We start from the raw sequence: 18,802 nt of genomic DNA on the forward strand, positions 1-18,802 counted from the left end.
TTTAGTATTTCTCTGGTAGCTAGTTGAAATGCAAGATTCTTTAAACAAAACATTAGGAAATGTATCTGGCTAAATTCTTTCTACGATAAACATTGAGAAATATGATGGCCATGCATCTTTTAGTTCTTGCACGCCCCAATCACTTCATTAACGCAAAATACCACTGTTGACTTTCAATATAAAATGCTGATTTCTGAAAGCTAATGCGACCCATGGTACTATGTAGATTCATAAACAATAAAACCAGCAATCATATTTTGCTCACCCTCCAGCATATTAGAACAATATATATATATATATATATATATATATATATATATATATATATATATATATATATATATATATATATATATAAAATATATGACTAAAACACACACGAAATCCATTGTATAATTGATCATGGTATTCTTAGTAACAGTGGCTGGAATATGAAGGTTTGTGTTTAGGTGCAATTGACGTTCTCCCCTTTCTCAAAGGAACAGTTGTCTGTACTGATCATTCATCACCAGAGGATGTCAGTATAATATAAATCTCTATCCACTTTATTCTGGAGAGTTCTCCCTCCCAGGACAAATATGATATAATCTGAAACATCACTGTGTTTTCTCTATCCTGACTGTCCTGTAACGATGTCAATAACCAATCAAGGGAATTAGCGACTGCTTTAATAAGAGGTACAAAGTCTGTAACTTGGTGAGTTAACACTAACACTGACTTTCTGTTAGTTAAATAGTCAACCAAATAGATGCCCAGACTTTTTGCATTGACCCTTTTTTTGACTCATCACATACGCTGCTGCTACTGTTTATTATCTATCCTGTTGCCTAGTATTTTTATTCTCAGTTATATATACAGTACCAGTGAAAAGTTTGGAAACGCCTAATTATTCAAGGGTTTTTCTTTACATTGTAGAAAAACCGTGAAGAAATCAAAACTATGAAATAACACATGGAATCATGTAGTAACCAAAAAAGTGTTAAACAAATCAAAATATATTTTAGATTTTAGATTCTTCAAAGTAGTCAGGCTTTGCCATGATGATAGCTTTGCACATTCTTGGCATTCTCTCAACCAGCTTCATGAGGTAGTCACCTGGAAACCATTTCAATTAACAGGTGTGCCTTGTTAAAAGTTCATTTGTGGTATTTCTTTCCTTCTTAATTAATGTGTTTGAGCCAATTAGCTGTGTTGTGACAAGGTAGGGTTGGTATACAGAAGATAGCCCTATTTGGTAAAAGACCAAGTCCATATTATGGCAAGAACCCCTTTGGGTGCTGCCATAGAGTTACATTAGAACTGCCCATCCAAGAAGGCTCAAGGCCATAGATAAAATGACATCAAATCACATTATATCTACAGTAGCTTTGATTGGAGTGATCATCGTACTTTCAAAATCTTAGCTAGCAAGCTAGCAGTTATCATCAAGAATCAAGTCAGCAGGTAGCCGGGGCGTTAGAGCTTTGGACTTAGCAAGATCGAAGAGGAAGAAGAGGGGTAGCAAGATCGAATCCCTGAGTTGACGAGGTAAAAATCTGTCGTTCTGCTCCTGAACAAGGCAGTTAACCCACTATTCCTAGGCCCTCATTGAAAATAAGAATGTGTTCTTAACTGACCTGCCTGGTAAAATAAAAAAGTCAACAATCTACTGGCAAATCATTGTCATATGAAGAGAAATTATAGATAAAACATATCAGTGCTCATCAGCCATTGGACATAAACATTACACAACAAGTTGGAAATTGCAAATTCAACAATGAGTGGTTTGGAAGGAATCAGTGGCTAACAGCAAGTGTTGCAAAGCAATCTGCTATCTGTGGAGTGGGTGTGTGGTCCAAGTCTGGGTTTAAGGGTCTCTTTTCCAAGCTTAAAAGGATAAACATTCAGGCCTCCGGGGTGGCGCAGTGGTCTAGGGCACTGCATCGCAGTGCTAGCTGTGCCACCTCTGGGTTTGAGCCCAGGCTCTGTCGTGACCGGCAGGTCCATGGGGCGATGCACAATTGTCTGCTTATATGCCCCCCTTTATTTATCCTACGGTTCTGACTTGGTATACAGGGAGAATACTGTAAGAATGGCCCATGTCCTAAATTCTGTCGCTGTATATTTCAAAAGTGCTGACCAAATAGTTATGTCCATCCTAGCTCATTCATCATGTCTTAATCGAAATTACAGAATTCCTCTTATCCACTCGACGTCACCTTATGCCATAGTTTGTTCATCTCAATTGTCAGTAGAAACCACATTGGTTTAAGCAAGTCAGCCATATCAGCTATGTTTTTTTTTTAAGGAAATAATATCATGTTGTGTTGCTACCATGCTTTGTTGTTGTCTTAGGTCTCTCTTTATTGTAGTGTTGTCTCTCGTCGTGATGTGTGTTTTGTCCTATATTTATTTATTATTATATATTTTTTAATCCCAGCCCATATCCCCGCAGGAGACCTTTTGGTAGGTCGCCATTGTAAATAAGAATTTGTTCTTAAGTGACTTGCCTAGTTAATTAAAGATGAATTAAAAATGAATAAAAAATTAGTCTGTTTCGCTGCTAGACAAGGCTCTGCTGATAGCCAGGTGTAGCAGTGGTAAGGATTCACTCTATGGTGCTGAAAAGAAAGCTCAGCTTTATGTAGGCCCTAATAGTTTGTGGGCACCACAAGACACCATTATAGTGCAATTCATGTATTGTTTAGTGTTGTGTTGTGCAGTGACTTTGCTGGCATGCATCTAAAAAAAAAAGTTGGAGTTTGCCCAACCAAGTACAAACTACAAAGTATTAACTTAAGGGGGCTGAATAATTTTGCATTCCCAATTTTTCAGTTTTTGATTTGTTAAAAAAGTTTGAAATATCCAATAAATGTCGTTCCACTTCATGATTGTGTCCCACTTGTTGTTGATTCTTCACAAAAAAATACAGTTTTATATCTTTATGTTTGAAGCCTGAAATGTGGCAAAAGGTCGCAAAGTTCAAGGGGGCCGAATACTTTCGCAAGGCACTGTAGCTACCACAGACATCATGGTGAGAGTTAAAGCTGAGTATAACGTATTTCAAATCAATCCACACTCATGTCTCAGCTGTGAAACTGTAAATGTCAAGTCAATTTGCTAACGTCATGTTAATAACTTCAATATTTAAAACGCAGCCATTATTTGTTTACCTCTTAAAAGATATCTACAATCCACATAAAAAGTTGTGAAATCAACACTGCAAATTCAACCCAGAAAAAAACGATTGCGCAAAAAGGAAATATGAATTTCAGTGTACAATTATTTACATTATTAGCGGAAACAAATTAATTAATCCACCCATCTTCTTTACCTAAAACCTAAAAGAACATTCACACTTAAAATTAAAAGGGAAGAAAATTGTAAAACGCAAATGTCCTGTACATGCATACTTAGAGTGACTTCAGAAACTATTCATACCCCTTGACTTATTTCACATTTTGGTGTGTTACAGCCTGAAGTCAAAATGGATTAGATAGATTTTTTTTCACCCATCTACACACAATACCCTATAATGACAAAGTGAAGAAAAAAAACATTTGTATTCTTGTTTTTTTTCTAAATGTATTGAAAATTAAATACAGAAACATCTCATTTACATAACTATTCACACCCCTGAGTCAATACATGTTAGAATCACATTTGGCAGCAACTACAGCTGTGAGTCTTTCTTGGTAAGTCTCTAATTCTTCAAGCTCTGTCAAGTTGGCTGTTAATCATTGCTAGACAGCCATTTTAAAGTCTTACCATAGATGTTCAAGACAATTATATTTAAAACTGTAAATAAGCCACACAGGAACATTCAATATTGTTTTTCTAAGCAACTCCAGGTTATATTTCTCCTCGTGTTTTAGGTTATTGTCCTGATGAAAGGGGAATTTGTCTCCCAGTGTCTGTCAGAAAGGAGACTGAACCAGGTTTTCCTCTGGATCTTGCCTGTGCTTAGCTCAATTCCATTTCTTTTTATCCCAAAAAAACCCCCTTGCCAATAACAAGCATACCCATAACATGATGTAGCCACCACCATGCTTGAAAATATGAAGTGGTACTCAGTGATGTGTTGTGTTGGATTTGCCCCAAACATAACGTATTCAGGATATAAAGTACATTTCTTTGCCATTATTTTTGTACGTTTTACTTTATTTCCACATTGCAAACATGATGCATGTTTTGAAATATGTATATTCTATACAGGCTTCCTTCTTTTTACTCTGTCATTTAGGTTAGTATTGTGGAGTAAATACAATATTGTTGATCCATCCACAGTTGTCTCCTATCACAGCCATTAAACTCTGTAACTGTTTTAAAGTCACCATTGGCCTCATGGTGAATCCCTGAGCGGTTTCCTACCACTCCGGCAACTGAGTTAGGAAGTACACCTGTATCTTTGTAGTGACTGGGTGTATTGATACACCATCCAAAGTGTAATTAATAACTTCACCATGCTCAAATGGATATTCAATGTCTGATTTTTTACATTTTTTAACCCATCTACCAATAGGTGCTCTTCTTTGTGAGGCATCGGAAAACCTCCCTGGTCTTTGTGGTTGAATCTGTGTTTGAAATTCACTGCTCGACTGAGGGACCGTACAGATAATTGTATGTGTGGGGTACAGAGATGAGGTAGTCATTCAAAAATCATGTTAAACACTATTATTGCTGACACGAGTCCATGCAACTTATTATGTGACTTGTTAAGCACATTTTTACTCCTGAACATACTTAGGCTTGCCATAACAAAGGGGTTGAATACTTATTGACTCAAGACTCATTTCAGCTTTTCATTTTAAATTAATTTGTAAACATTTAGAAAAACATAATTCCTTTTTGACATTATGGGGTATTGGGTGTAGGCCAGTGACACAACATCTAAACGTAATACATTTAGGCTGTAACACAACAAAATGTGGAAAAAGTCAAGGGGTGTGAATACTTTCTGAAGGCACTGCAGGTAAGGATCACTTAAAATAAGTGGAATGTTTGAACTCACAATAGCTCACATGATTGTTTTTTTATTTCTCCTCACTCACCACCTCAGTCAGTTATCAAAGTTAGGAGGAAAGTGCTTATTTCAATTCATAAAGGTTCAGTGGCCAGAATAACAAAAACAAGTTTTTGATTCAAAGCCATAAGTTATAAAGCAATGACATGACATCATAAGGATCTCATACGCTTCGGTCAGTGGGGACACACTGTTGCATAAGTGGAGATAATATACAGCATATAAATAGTAGTCAAATATTTTCCATCGTCAACAAGAGAGTACTTTTCTAATATATAAAGACATCTCACAGTATACATAATATTCACTTCTCTATTTGTGCAATAGCATAAAGATGAAAACACAACATTGAGAATCTGCAACATAAAACATTTCAAATGGATACATTTACATTAAATGTAGCGGCACAAATCAGCAATTTCATTCCACAAAGTAAAATATATGTTTTAGTGCAATATTCATTGATAATAAATAACACTGTCACGTCAGACAATTCTGATGAAAAGTTCCTTAAAAATGATATTCACTTTTCCCTTGCTTAATATGCTCGTTCAAAACATAGGTAGAAAGCAAAGAAAAGGCCCAGACAGACCTTTGCTGTTCAATCAAAAGCACCAAACTGGACAAGAAGCAAGTCTATGCTAAATTTGGTCAGACTCCATTCGCAAATACTTTCATATTTCAGATACTTCTGTTGTTACTCCCTCTCCAATGTTTTCAATAATCAAACCCTTAACTATCATCACTCGATATGAATACAATAACAGCCTATTTTCAAAGTTGTCAAATCAAATCACATGTTATTGGTCACATACACATATTTAGCAGATGTTATTGCGGGTGTAGCGAAATGCTTGTCCACGTATACATGTCCACATATACATGTGTATGCACATACTGTATGTGTTAAGAGTGGGTTATGGAGTATAATCAACATCAATAATTATGTTTGTGTGCAAGTGTATGCAAGCTTAACTAATATATAAGCATTTACTTTAACACCATGTTTTGCACCTGTGTCCACCGCTTCAACTGACTTCTTGCTTGTCCTTCGCTATAAGGATTCTGCTGACCTAAATGTTCAAAAACTCTTAATTCATAGAGAAATTCATAGAGAGCATGAAGTCTTGTGTTGTTCCTGTATTTCAAGGTTTGTTCTTCGCTCAGATATAGATATAGTCTGTGGGAGGGAGACAGGAGGGGAGGGGCGTGTTAGATGACTGGCCTTTACACTACTAGCATGCAGAAACCTGAACCGACTGAGAGGAGAGCCTCCAACACCCAACCAAAAGGGACTGGATGAAGTCATCTTGTATGTATGTCTGTCTGTCTGTCTGTCTAGAGGAATGAGATTGAGAGGGACTGTGGATGTATTCTGGTGCCAGATCTTCTTGTGCTGTCTTGCCAACTCCTATGTGACCATAGAAGTTGGCAAGACAGCATAAACAGATCTAGGACCAGGCAAGCTGGGGACTGGGCGATGGATGAGAGGCTCAGCTGCTCCTGGAGGAAGCTCCAATGTACACTATATATACAAAAGTATGTGGACACCCCTTCAAATTAGTAGATTCGGCTATTTCAACCATACCCGTTGCTGACAGGTGTATACAATCGAGCAATCTCCATAGACAAACATTGGCAGTGGAATGGCCTTACTAAAGAGCTCAGTGATTTTCAACATGGCATCGCCATAGGATGCCACCTTTCCAACAAGTCAGTTCATCACATTTCTGCCCTGCTAGAGCTGCCCCGGTCAACTGTAAGTGCTGTTATTGTGAAGTGGAAATGTCTAGGAGCAACAACAGCCCAACCGCGAAGTGGTAGGCCACACAAGCTCACAGAACGGGCCCGCCGAGTGCTGAAGTGCGTACAAATCGTCTGTCCTCGGTTGCAACACTCACTACCGAGTTCCAAACTGCCTCTCTAAGCAACGTCAGCACAAGAACTGTTCGTCGGGAGCTTCATGAAATGGGTTTCCATGGCCGAACAGCTGTACACAAGCCTAAGATCACCATGCACAATGCCAAGCGTCAGCTGGAGCAGTGGAAACACGTTCTCCAGAGTGAAGAATCACGCTTTATCATCTGGCAGTCCGAAGGATAAATCTAGGGTTGGTGGATGCCAGGAGAACGCTACCTGCCCCAATGCATAGTGCCAACTGTATTGCATGGTTCAGGAAGGGCCCCTTAGTTCCAGTGAAGGGGAATCTTAACGCTACAGCATACAATGACATTCTAGACGATTCTGTGCTTCCAACATTGTAGAAACAGTTTGGGGAAGGCTCTTTACTGTTTCAGCATGACAATGCCCCCGTGCACAAAGCGAGGTCCATACAGAAATGGTTTGTCGAGATCGGTGTGGAAGAACTTGACTGGCCTGCACAGAGCCCTGACCTCAACCCTATTGAACACCTTTGGGATGAATTGGAACACCAACTGCAAGCCAGGCCTATTCACCCAAAATCAGTGCCCAACCTCACTAATGATCTTGTGGCTGAATGGAAGCAAGTCCAGTGGAGGCTGTTATAGCAGCAATGGGGGGACCAACTCCATATTAATGTTCATGATTTTAGAATGAGATGTTAGACGAGCAGGTGTCCACATACTTCTGGTCATGTAGCGTATGTCCCAAATGGTACCCTATTCCCTATAGAGTGCATTACTTTTGGCCAGAGCCCTATGCAACCCCAGTCTATAGATGCTCCTCAGAAGTGATCCTGAGGGAGGCGATGGCCTTGGTGCAGGTCTGAAGACCCTCTTCCTGCTTAGGGTCCCTGACCGTGAGGACAGAGACAGGATCTTTCTCCTCCTCAGAGTCCCAGGGTGTCTGGTGGGGGGACGGCCTCTCCTTTTCCCACTCCTTCTCCTGCTGCTGGGCTACTGAGTCCTCTGCACCGAAGCCCGCCACACAGACAGATCCCTCCTTATTGCTGTCCTGGTGGAGCTCAGTCTTTTGATGGGACAGGGCTGACAGATGGGTCCGGTCAGAGCTGCAGGAGGGCAAAGTGCGCAGTACCTGGATCCCCCCGATAGGGACCATGGGGAGTAGAGTTTGAGCCTGCTGCTGAGAGTGTAGGGGAAGGTGGCTGAGGACGTTATGATGGGTACAACTGGAGATGTAGGGACCAGGCAGTTTGGGGAGTGTGCTTCTCCTCTGATCCTAAAAACAACAAGTTATAGTGACTACCAGAAGACAGTTTTCTATAGTTTAATGCAGGGACTCCAGGGGTGGGAAAAAAAATGAATAAAGGTTTTATATCAAGAATACTAACAACCCAGCTGACAAAGATGGTTGAAATGAAGTCAGTGCAACTAGTTTTGCATGGACAAGCATACTAGTCAATCTAAACATGTGTGTATAATATAGTGTATACAACTATATTACATACCAAATCCATTTCAATGGATCCTCCCTTGTCGACAAGTTCAGCCTTGGCTTGTCGCTTGGTTTTATCGCCAGACCCTCTGTGTTGCGAGCCCCCTCTACGTGGAGACACAGCCCTCAGCACCACCCTCTGTCTGCCCCGGGCCGATGGCTCCCTCCTCCCAGGCAGGTCCACTCCGCCTGGGGACAGGGGCCTCTCCATGCAGGCCGGGGAGAGGTGCTGGATGGGGGTGAGGTTGGGGGAGCTGGGCCTCAGCTGGGAGGTGTCCCATCGAGGTGAGAAGCGACCCCGGGGGGAGAGGTCTCTACGGGGTGATGGGTAGCGGAGCTGGGAGGGGGACCGTTCCCTCAGAGGGGACTCCCAGCCAGTGGACAGCAGACCGGTGAACAGACAACCCTGGTCAGGAGACAGCATGGCCAGGCTACAGTCCTCCTCCACAAGCCTCTCTCTCTCACTCTGCTCCTTGTCCAGGCTGGAGGCCAAGACAGTCCTCCGGTCTGGCCCTGTCCTCTTGCCTGAGATGGAGGTGTGGGGATGGCACGGTGGAGGCACGATGGAGTTGGTGAGGCAGCTGGGGAGAGAACGGAAGGTACTGAGGGTACAGCCATGGAGAGCCGACGACACAACCTGGGTGATGGTGGTAGCTGTGACCGACGGAGAGGCTATGTCACAGGGCTGAGGGCTGGTGCTCCGGGAGTGGATTTTTGGAGTGGAGCCACCGTCGTAATCATCATCGTCATCTTCGTCGATGTCATCTATCTCTTCATCCATGCCATCGGAGTCGTCTGCGTCTGAGAACTGGTGTTTGGCTGAGCTCAAGACCCCAGTCTTCGAGTCTTGCTGGATGTCATCTGTATTGTTTGAAAGAACAGGAAAAAATAAAGACAAATATAATATCAAATTCCTTTCTGTCATTAACTCAGTGTTACATATCTGAATAATTCATATTAGGGAGTGAAGTATAGTATACTGGTCATTGGTCAATATTTTACCAGATTCCTGTGTCTCTGTATCATCCACTGTGACTGACACACCAAGCTCAAGACACTTCTTCATGTGAGCCTTTGACTTCATATGCTTGGTCAGGTTTCCTGTAGGACAACAAACATTTAAAGATGTATCTTGTCGAGCTTACTACATTCATTACCATTCAATTGTACATTTTGGAAATAAATGTTCCTATTGTCATCAATCAATCAAATCAATTAAATCATCATTTGTCACAAAGTGCTTTTATATCTCTTGTTTCATTCATTTCAATGGAATAAAAAGACGGGATACCCACCTTTCGTTTTGAAAGCGAAGTTGCAGACCCTGCAAACGTAGGGTCTGACGTCAGTGTGGGTGCGTATGTGTTTCTTTAGCATGCTAGGTTTCTTACAGCGGATGCCACACTCCTCACAGATATACTTTCCTCGGCCTCGGCCCCTCACGTACACATAGTCCTCATTGGACTTGAACCTGAGGGAAGGGAAACGATCCTTAATGTGATGTTCTATATAAAAAAAAGCTAAGTTACGTGAATACATATATTTCATCTAATTCCAGAACACCCTTCTGACCTCAATAGGACTACCGGGTTAAATAAATAAAGTTACAAATATTTTGTACCACCAGGCGTTACCCCTATATAAAACATTACAAGCTAACATTATAATGAACATTCTCTTGCTTATTGATTCATGTGATAGTATCATAACTGACCCTCCTTCAAAGATTTTGATCTGGGTTGGTGTTGGTGTTGGCGCTGCTGTTTGTTTCGAGGAGACCTCCATGTCTTTCCAGTCCTCCTTCGCTGCTTTTACCCTGCAGCTGGCATCCTTCACTTTCCTTCCACAGGAGATCACATCCAGCTCTTTGAGCTCCGGTTTGCTCTGTAGCTAAATGAGCCAGATAAATAAACATTAATATGAAGGGAGAATAAAATAAATAAAAAATGTAACCCCATTTTCTCTCCATGATCTTGTCTCATCGCTGCAATTCCCCAAAGGGCTCGGGAGAGGCGAAGGTCGAGTAATGCGTCCCCAGAAACCCGCCAAACCGTTTGCTTAACCCGGAAGCCAGCCGCACCAATGTTTTCGGAGGAAACACCGTTCAACTGACAACCAAAGTCAGAGTGATGAGCCAAGTAAAGCCCCTCCGGCCAAACCCTCCCCTAACCCGGACGACGCTGGGCCAAACCCTCCCCTAACCCGGACGACGCTGTTTCAAACCCTCCCCTAACCCGGACGACGCTGGGCCAAACCCTCCCCTAACCCGGACGACGCTGGGCTATGGGACTACCGGTCACGACCGATAATGACACAGGGATCGAACCCCAGGCTGTAGTGACGCAGCAACCTTAGACCGCTGCGCCACTCGGGAGGTCAAGAATATACATTCTGTTAACATGCAGTTTAGATATGTTTAGGTAATGGAGTTAGGTAATACAGGATATTAACAATGTAATATGGTTACAATATTATACAATATTAGATAGTTTATGATGTAACTTGAGTCAAGGATGGTAAACCTACAATATGGAAATGTTAGGGTGATTTGGACTAAATCAAAAATGAACAATAAAGGTTCTCACCAGCTCAAGCCTCTGCCTCCATAAGAGTGAGGAGGAGACCAGTTTCCCAGTCCCAGGTTGGTACATGGCAGCCATGGTGTACACCCATGTGTTGGTCTTCTGTTTGGAGCGGAGCAGAGCCAGGGTTGCACTGGTGTTGAGGTTAGGAGGGTTGGGGTTATGGGAACTGACGCACCACGTAGTGTACATAGAGGACATAGGAGAAGTGTTGTGAGTGCTGTTTGGCTTGGTGTAGTTCAGATAGCACCAACTCACAACTGTCGTTGTGCGAAGACTTGGAAACTGAGATATCAGTTTGGTGTTTTCACCGTCAGAGATGAGGATGCCCTGACCTTTGACTACCTGCACCATCATTTCCATCTGTGCCTTGCTGTCCTTGCCAGACTCTTTGAAATCATTTAGGGAAATCAGAGAGGGTGGATGTAGGCGTGTTTCAGTTGGGGAGTTGTCCATAGGGGAATCAGGACATTCTGACCCTTGTTGCTGAGGTGAGATGAAGCTTTCACTTGCTCGGTCGTCTTGAGAATGACGTGAGGATGACACAGACAAAGAGGATATAGAAGAAAGGCCTGACAGTGATGCTCCCTGGTTGGTGTCACTTTTAAACTCAGTCTTTAAACTGTACTTGCTCTCTTCGGTCACATTACAGTTCCCTAACTCCACAGCACCCAACTCCTCCACTATCTCACCGTACATTTTCTCCTCTTTGACACGTTTCTGCTGTTTTACCTCCGTGAACAGGTCCAAGCTGCTGGCCGGAGACAACATGCGCTTGTTGGATCCACCACTGGATCCACAGTTGGTGGTGGAGATAGTCCTGGAGGTCAGGGTTAGTGGGATGCCTGTCTTAAACTTAGCTGGTGACAGATCTAGAACTTGAATCTGGGCTGGGTTGTTGGTCAACAGTCCTCGGGGGTGTCCTAATAACGCATCTAAATTTGTGGATAAATGTGCAAAGTGAGAAGTGAGAGAGTTTTCGTATGGATCCTCTACAACCTGTGACACAGTGGTGTATGTAATGCTACCGTAAGATGGCACGTGAGCCTGTACTCTAACAGGAACTAAGAGACCGGAGTGTGGTGGCTGAGGGGCAAACATTGGCAGAGACTGCGAGAGCAGAGAAGTGGTTGAGAGCGACAGGGCATTGCTGAGGTACTGAGGAAGAATATTTAGCGGAAGGACTGGATGTGTAAATTCAGGGTCAACATTCAAGGACGCCTGTCTTACCAAGTTACCCCGTCTGGGTTCTGAGTAACTGGCGCCGAGTTCCGCATGTCTAACTTTGGCCATTGGAGAGAGACTGCCGTAGTCAAATGATACGCTTCGGACCTCTGGGAGCTCTCTGCGCTGAGAGTTGCATGGTGCCTGTTCTGAAGAGGAGCGTCTCATTTCATGTTGTTGACGCTGGTTCAGGACAGAGAGGGAGTGGGCGCTTCCTGGCACAGCTAAGAACTCCAACGCTTTTCCAAACTCATCCTGTCTAGCTGCCAGGGGAGCTGGCTTGGGGATTAACTCTCGCTCTCTCTCTTCTCGGTCAAACGAGAAGCTGGAGCAGTAGGATAGGTTGCTATCCTGACTAGGGCTTCGGGAGAGGCTCGTACAGGCCGACTCGAAGCTAGACTCACCAGAAGAGTGCTCCAAGTCAGCTAAGCGCAGTCTCTTCTTCTTTGGAGGGAGTTTTTCTGGGGGGAACTGAGACAGGGTTTCACTTCTTTGAGGCCATTGGAACTCCTCTACATATCTATCGGGCTCCTTCGCCTTCACCTGTTTCACCTCCGCTGCTTTCTCTTTCTCTGGACTGTCAGGTTCTACAGTCACCCTGATCTCTGGGACCTGTATGTTGGACTGACGGACTAGCTTAGGTGTCATTTGATATGATTGATCTAACAATCTACTGTCACTCAATTGGTGTGCAATGATCTCAGTCCTTTTATCTCGGGTTTCGGTTTGCTCCACCACTTCCATTGAGGAAGGCTTTTCTCGTCTCTGGCGGTTGTAAGACTCGTCCGAGTGCGACCTGCTCAAGGAGTTTGTGTGTTGAATCACAGAGATGACATTACCTAAAGCTCTCTTCTCTGTGGTGTCTTCCAACATTTCCATGTCCAGTCTATCACAGTGCGCTCTATCCTGTGTATTCACGCTTTGGGCATGTACTTTCACTGAAGGAGTCGTGGTTAGAGCACCTTGAGAGGCTTGCTTTGAATCACAGTCCCTCGTCTCTTCAGTGTGGTCGTAGTCTGTGTGATACTGGCTTGCTATATCCTCCTCCTCCCTGATACAGTTTTCCTTCCGTCGTTTCCTCGTCGCAAATTCCATCTCTACTCCAAGGTTGGAAATATCAGAGATGTTTCCGTAGTGGTCAGGAAGTTCTGTGTGTCCATCGTGTGCAGAGTGTTCAAAGGCAGCCTGTCGCCTGAGTCTCCTAATACCTCCAGGGGACGCCCTCTCATCAAAGGAGTGGCTGCCTCGCAGGCCTTGTGGCATGTCCAGACACGCAGCTGAGGACGTGGGCATCGAGTTGCTCCGCACCAGCTGCCCAGAATCGGAGAGCTCTAGTTGAGCCTCTTTAATTTCTTCCCTTGTAAATGAATGTGTGTTAATTCTGATCGATTCTATCATTGATTCCTTTTCTTGTGTGAATACACGGGAAACACCTCGCTCTGAAGACTTACGATCACTTATTAAGTCTGTAGTGCAAGTCACAACAGTTATGGCCTGTTTCGGGTTCGGTTTGTAACACTTCCCAAACATAATCTCTTGATAGGACTTGGCGTTTGTGTTGGGAGGACCACCGGTTTGGTGTTCTGCGCTCTCAGAGCGTGAGAAGTAGCCTGAGTCTGTGCTGCCTTTGCTTCCCTGGCTAGGCAGGGAGAGAGATGTGTCAGTGTCACTGCTCCTTTTCTCTGAGAGCCGGAGTGCCAGCCTCTGCTTGATGGCGCTGGATTGAATTGCACGACTGACCTGAGAAACTGCTGGAGCTTGAGCACCATTGATCTCTGGGAGCCTGGCTGAACGCTCCTCAGATAATGTTGATGTAACTCCCTGTTTCTGGGCAATGAGATTCAGTACTTTCACAGCAGTGGTGCTATCTGGTTCCTCGACTGAAACAGAGTCCAAGAACGATGAATAGTCATCATCCGTGTCAGAGCTCTGCTCAGCGTCAGAGTATAGCTCTCCTTCTCCTTCTAAAGATTCCCGGTCCTCTATGTTGGCATTGTAAGAACCCAGTTCTGAAATTGGCACGGTCCCAGCTTTTACAGAGTGAGCATGAGATTTTCTGTGTTTGTATAAATTGCTCTTGGTTTTGAAAGAGAAGCCGCAGGGAACGCAGGGGTAGGGTCGCTCCCCAGTATGTGAGCGAATATGCTTTTTAAGTACGCTGGGTTTGGCACATGCCCTCCCACAATAATCACAAACATACTTCCCAGGCCTCTGCTGCTGTTTCTGCTCCAGCTTACTACACACGTCCTTGGATAGCTCCTCTATCCCTGACTGGGAACAGTGTTGAAGAGACGCGGGTAAACTGGGGGCGCTCCTCTGAGGAGAGGGCCCTTCACAGTTGCCATGGGATAGCGGAAGTGCAGAAACCGAGCGATCTGCCGTTTTCTGTTGAGCAAAGGGAACTGCCTGTCTCCCCAGTGGTGGATATGATGTTAATACGTTGTAATGAGGATGACTGCAGGCTTGATCCTGTAATTGGCGTGGTGATTTCCCTAATTGTCTTAGTTTCCCTGAGTCAGGCTTGTCTGTTGAACCACATGTGGTTCTACTCTGGTCCTCCTCAGGTTGTGGGCATTGGTGCCACCCCTCCCCCTCAGAATCAGCCGAAGGGGGCATTTTAGTTTGGGCAGTTGTAGGCTCTGGTGCTGCCCACTCTGTCTGTGTAACTGTCTTTTTCAGACCCTCTTTAGAGCATTTCACCTCCACAGTAGCTTCTAGTGACTCCATGACGGTTCCTCTTCAGGGTTGATATCCAACAGACAATAATGTCTGTGATGTAAATGTAGTAATATGTGGAGATAAAGGGTCATCTGAAAGACATCAGAAAGCTGAAATTATTATCAGTGAAATTGCATACCTCAAAACATTACCTCAAGGACACCCAAGCATTATCCCTAGCAAAGACAGAATACAAGATGAGTCGGTAGATGCAAAGATGGCTTACTTACAAAAATAACGTACCTTATGTTCCTTCCTCAAATAAACTTGGTACATAATGACCAGTGTTCACAGCAGGAAAGAAGAATCTGGCTCTTTACTAGACTTTTTCAAATCCTGTTACCTGATAGTATCTCATATTACACACACACATTGTGCACTACAATCACAATGTGTGTGTGTGTGTGTGCGTACTGTATTTGTGTGCACTTGGACTCTAAACTCAAAGACATTGGATGTGCATACTGTATATTATCCTGTCCTATATCTCAGTTCCATACCATGGGGCTATCTGGATCTCGGAGCTATTACTATGCCTTCATCACAAATGGCAGCCTATCCCTTACATAGTGCACTACTTTTGACCAGGGTCCGTAGAATGAGATGTAATCTTGTCCCATACCTCAGCAAAATGCAATGGGGTTGGGTATGTAATCTTGTCCCATACCTCAGCTCTATACCATGGGGCTCCACAATATGCTGCGTCTCAGAGGGAACATTTTTTTCATCTTCTCTGTATCAAAGGCTGTGTGCTCTTTAACGAGGTTATGTAAGATTATCTGGTTCAAACCCACTGAGCTACTCTTAATTAGGACATTCTATGAGTGACGCCCTCTCTTTTTGTTTCTTCCTACTGCTCTCTTTCTTACAACCATCCTAGTATTCTCTCTCTCTCTCTCTCTCTCTCTCTCGGGGATGATACAAATCCAAGGTGACTCAAGATGCAGAGATAAAACACGCATTAAATCAAAGAGGCTGTGCTTATACTGCAAGTATGTCCAACTAATATTCAAATGGGAAGTGCTTTATCCTCCCACTTGACATATGGCTAAAGACTACAGTAATCAGATAGAGTTTTGCATTCCTCACTTCGACAGACACACCAAAGAGGAGAATCCAGTATATTCTGTGTACTGTAAAAGGTGGATTTTTGGAACATTCTATGAGAGAAGGTTTCCAGAGGTATCAGGGCAGAGGTGACAACATTGTAAGAAGCCTTGAGAGGGAGGGGACAGGGGATCTATCTCTCCTCAAGGTCGTTCTGACCTCATAGCTGGGTATTTTTCCATCCTTCCCAACTAAAGCAATGAGAGGAGGAACTACAAGTGCAGGGTGTCAGGGAGATAAGCCCGCCTCATTGAAACAATGCATACCTCGCCTCTGAATTACACCACAGAGAGAGAGAGGGAAGGGAACAGACCCTTTAGTATGTACACTTCCCAATCTCTTTTAAGTCTATCTATTCCTCATGTGGGTAAAGCTAACGGTCGTGTCGCACGTTACAGTAATATATCTCATTCATGGTATATCAAAACTGTTCACAGAAAGATGCTACTGTACCACTGCTGTGCATAGCCAAAGAGCTCTATTTTGATTTAATCTGACCACATTTTTTTTTGTTACGCCGCCCTATGGGACTCCCAATCATAGTCGGTTGTGATACAGCCTGGAATCAAACCAGGGTCTGTAGTGATGCCTCTAGCACTGAGATGCAGTGCTTTAGACCGCTCCGCCACTTGGGAGCCCCTGATAAATAGCACTGGCACTTGGATTGGAACCGGTGCTATGGTTAGATGACATGAAGATAGAGCTCTTTGGCCACACACACACACACACACACACACACAAGTGGTGAGTTTGACATTGAAAAACGAAAGCAAATGCAGAAAAGTACTTTATACCTACAGTAAAATATGACGGTGGATCTTTGCTTTTATGGGGCTATTTTGCTTCAACTGGTCTTGACGCCCTTGTTAAGGTCAACGGCATCATGAACTTTAACAAGTACCAGGACATTTTAGTCAAAAACCTGGTGGTCTCTACCAGGAGGCTGACACTTAGCCGCAAGTGGATCCCAGCAAGACATTAACCCCACGCACTAATCAAAATCCACAAAGAAATTGTTCATTGACCACAAAATCAACATTTTGCAATGACCATCTCAGTCTCTGGACTTGAACCACATTGAAAACCTGTGGTTTGAGTTGAATTGGGCAATCCATGCAGACGAAGGATATCAAGGATCTGGAAAGATTCTGTATGGATGAATGGTCTAAGATCCCTTCCAATGTGCTCTCCAATCTCATAACACATTTAGAAAAAGGCTCAGTGTGGTTATCCTTGCAAGTGGTCAGTGCTAGAGTATCTTCTTTGAATGTATTACTCATTAAACAAAATATCTTTCTCTGAGCAATTGTATTAACATAATATAATTTCCCCATTTTTTTTAGCATACAATATAGCTCAGAATTTGTATTATCAGTTTTATACAGCCTTTTTTGCAAATCTTTATCAAGGATGCCAATATTTATGGATCTGACCGTATATGCTGATAAGACATGGATGGTACAGCAGCTGAAGCATGTTGAATGGAGACATTGGGAAGTATACTGTATGTAGGTTATTGAAAACGACTTTATCATACCACTGCATCATATCACGTTCAAGCTATACAGAACATATCCCATAACAGGGATGACAGCCATGTAGGCCAACACTAGCCCCTCATCTATACATCTTATAAGGAAAATACATAGCGCCAGGGACACTGAGGCAGAAAGCCCATGGCATGACAGCCCACAGCATGCAGATTGAACACCAATGCAAGATGAGGCTGTTTTCTACTCAGAATACATGCAGTTAAAGCACAAGATCTGTGGTAAGAAAATAGTATCTCCTTAAGCAACAGACAGACAGACATGCAAATATAATCCTCATACAAACCTGACATTAGTATACTCCCTTCTTGTCCCATATCGCCAGTCACATGTGACATACCTCATTTTGCAAATTCCAGCGGTCCATTCTCCATCCCTGGGTTATAGTAATAACAACAATGATCAGATTTAGCGAGGAGTAAAATCTCAAAAATCTTACGTTTTTGCCGCTGCTGCAGGCTGACTGAGTATTCGTTCAAATATCTATTGATGTGAGCTAGTCAACAGAGAAAATACCCAAGCATGACGCGGACAGACCCAGGCACAAAAATAGCAAAGGGGCCCTGTGAGGGATTATACAACAGCCTACGTTTAAAGACATTTTCTCAAACACAGCATTTACACTTTTTTTAGTGTGGGTCCAAAACAAAGCAGACAGATACACTTTCTCAGTGTGGAGGCAAAACAATGTTTAAACCCTTCATATACCAAAACACTGCTTTTACCAGCGACCTGAACACAACAGACAGCAACATTTTCTTAGCTAGTGGTTCAAAACATAGCAGACACTTACATTTCTCAGCGGGTCCAGGAGGGAATAGAATATTCAACTACACTTTCCCGGTGTGGGTCCTTTATACACCAAAAGGGATTCTACCAATGTCTGGGATCCTTGATTACACTAGTCTGATAACCTGGGATGACCCAAATACACAGAAGACAGACCCAAGTAAAATCAGGGTTCATAGTGAAGTATAGTTAGGGATTTACCCTCCTCATTGGGCCAAAACACAGCAGACACTTACTTCCCCTCTGGGTGATGGGAAACAATTCCCTGTGATCACTGACAACTACAAAGATATACAGTACCAGTCAAAAGTTTGAACACACCTACTCATTCAAGGGTTTTCTTTATTTTTACTATTTTCTACATTGTAGAATAATAGTGAAGACATCAAAATTATGAAATAACACATACAGAATCATGTAGTAACCCAAAAAAGGGTTAAATCAAAATAGATTTT

At 43.2% G+C, this 18,802-nt stretch overlaps 1 protein-coding gene across 3 annotated transcripts; it reads right to left on the reverse strand.

Annotated features, from left to right (window-relative positions):
* Positions 1-7,568: 7,568 nt before the first annotated feature.
* On the reverse strand, positions 7,569-18,081 carry LOC110497570 (human immunodeficiency virus type I enhancer-binding protein 2 homolog). Of its 3 annotated transcripts, none has more exons than XM_021573738.2 (7): positions 17,998-18,081; positions 10,963-14,993; positions 10,092-10,267; positions 9,673-9,848; positions 9,380-9,478; positions 8,391-9,238; positions 7,569-8,161 (listed from the first exon to the last, which is right to left on the reverse strand). In XM_021573738.2, exons 2-7 carry the CDS (start codon positions 14,908-14,910, stop codon positions 7,694-7,696), a joined length of 5,715 nt encoding a protein of 1,904 aa, XP_021429413.2. In that variant the 5' UTR covers positions 14,911-14,993; positions 17,998-18,081; the 3' UTR covers positions 7,569-7,693. The 3 variants fall into 3 exon arrangements, with proteins under 3 accessions (XP_021429413.2, XP_021429412.2, XP_021429411.2); XM_021573737.2 differs by having other exon boundaries at positions 17,899-18,064; XM_021573736.2 differs by having other exon boundaries at positions 17,845-18,064.
* Between the last annotated feature and the right edge of the window lie 721 nt (positions 18,082-18,802).

The sequence above is a fragment of the Oncorhynchus mykiss genome, chromosome 19 (genome assembly GCF_013265735.2).
Source record: "Oncorhynchus mykiss isolate Arlee chromosome 19, USDA_OmykA_1.1, whole genome shotgun sequence".
Classification (NCBI taxonomy): Eukaryota; Metazoa; Chordata; class Actinopteri; order Salmoniformes; family Salmonidae; genus Oncorhynchus; species Oncorhynchus mykiss.

Excerpts from the sequence above, each read along its gene's own strand:
- LOC110497570 (XM_021573738.2), bottom strand. The coding sequence starts at position 14,910 with ATGGAGTCACTAGAAGCTACTGTGGAGGTGAAATGCTCTAAAGAGGGT. Across the intron at positions 9,479-9,672 it reads CTTCGCTTTCAAAACGAAAG|GAAACCTGACCAAGCATATG; the intron begins GTGGGTATCCCG and ends GTTGTCCTACAG. Across the intron at positions 9,239-9,379 it reads TACAGAGACACAGGAATCTG|ATGACATCCAGCAAGACTCG; the intron begins GTAAAATATTGA and ends CAAACAATACAG.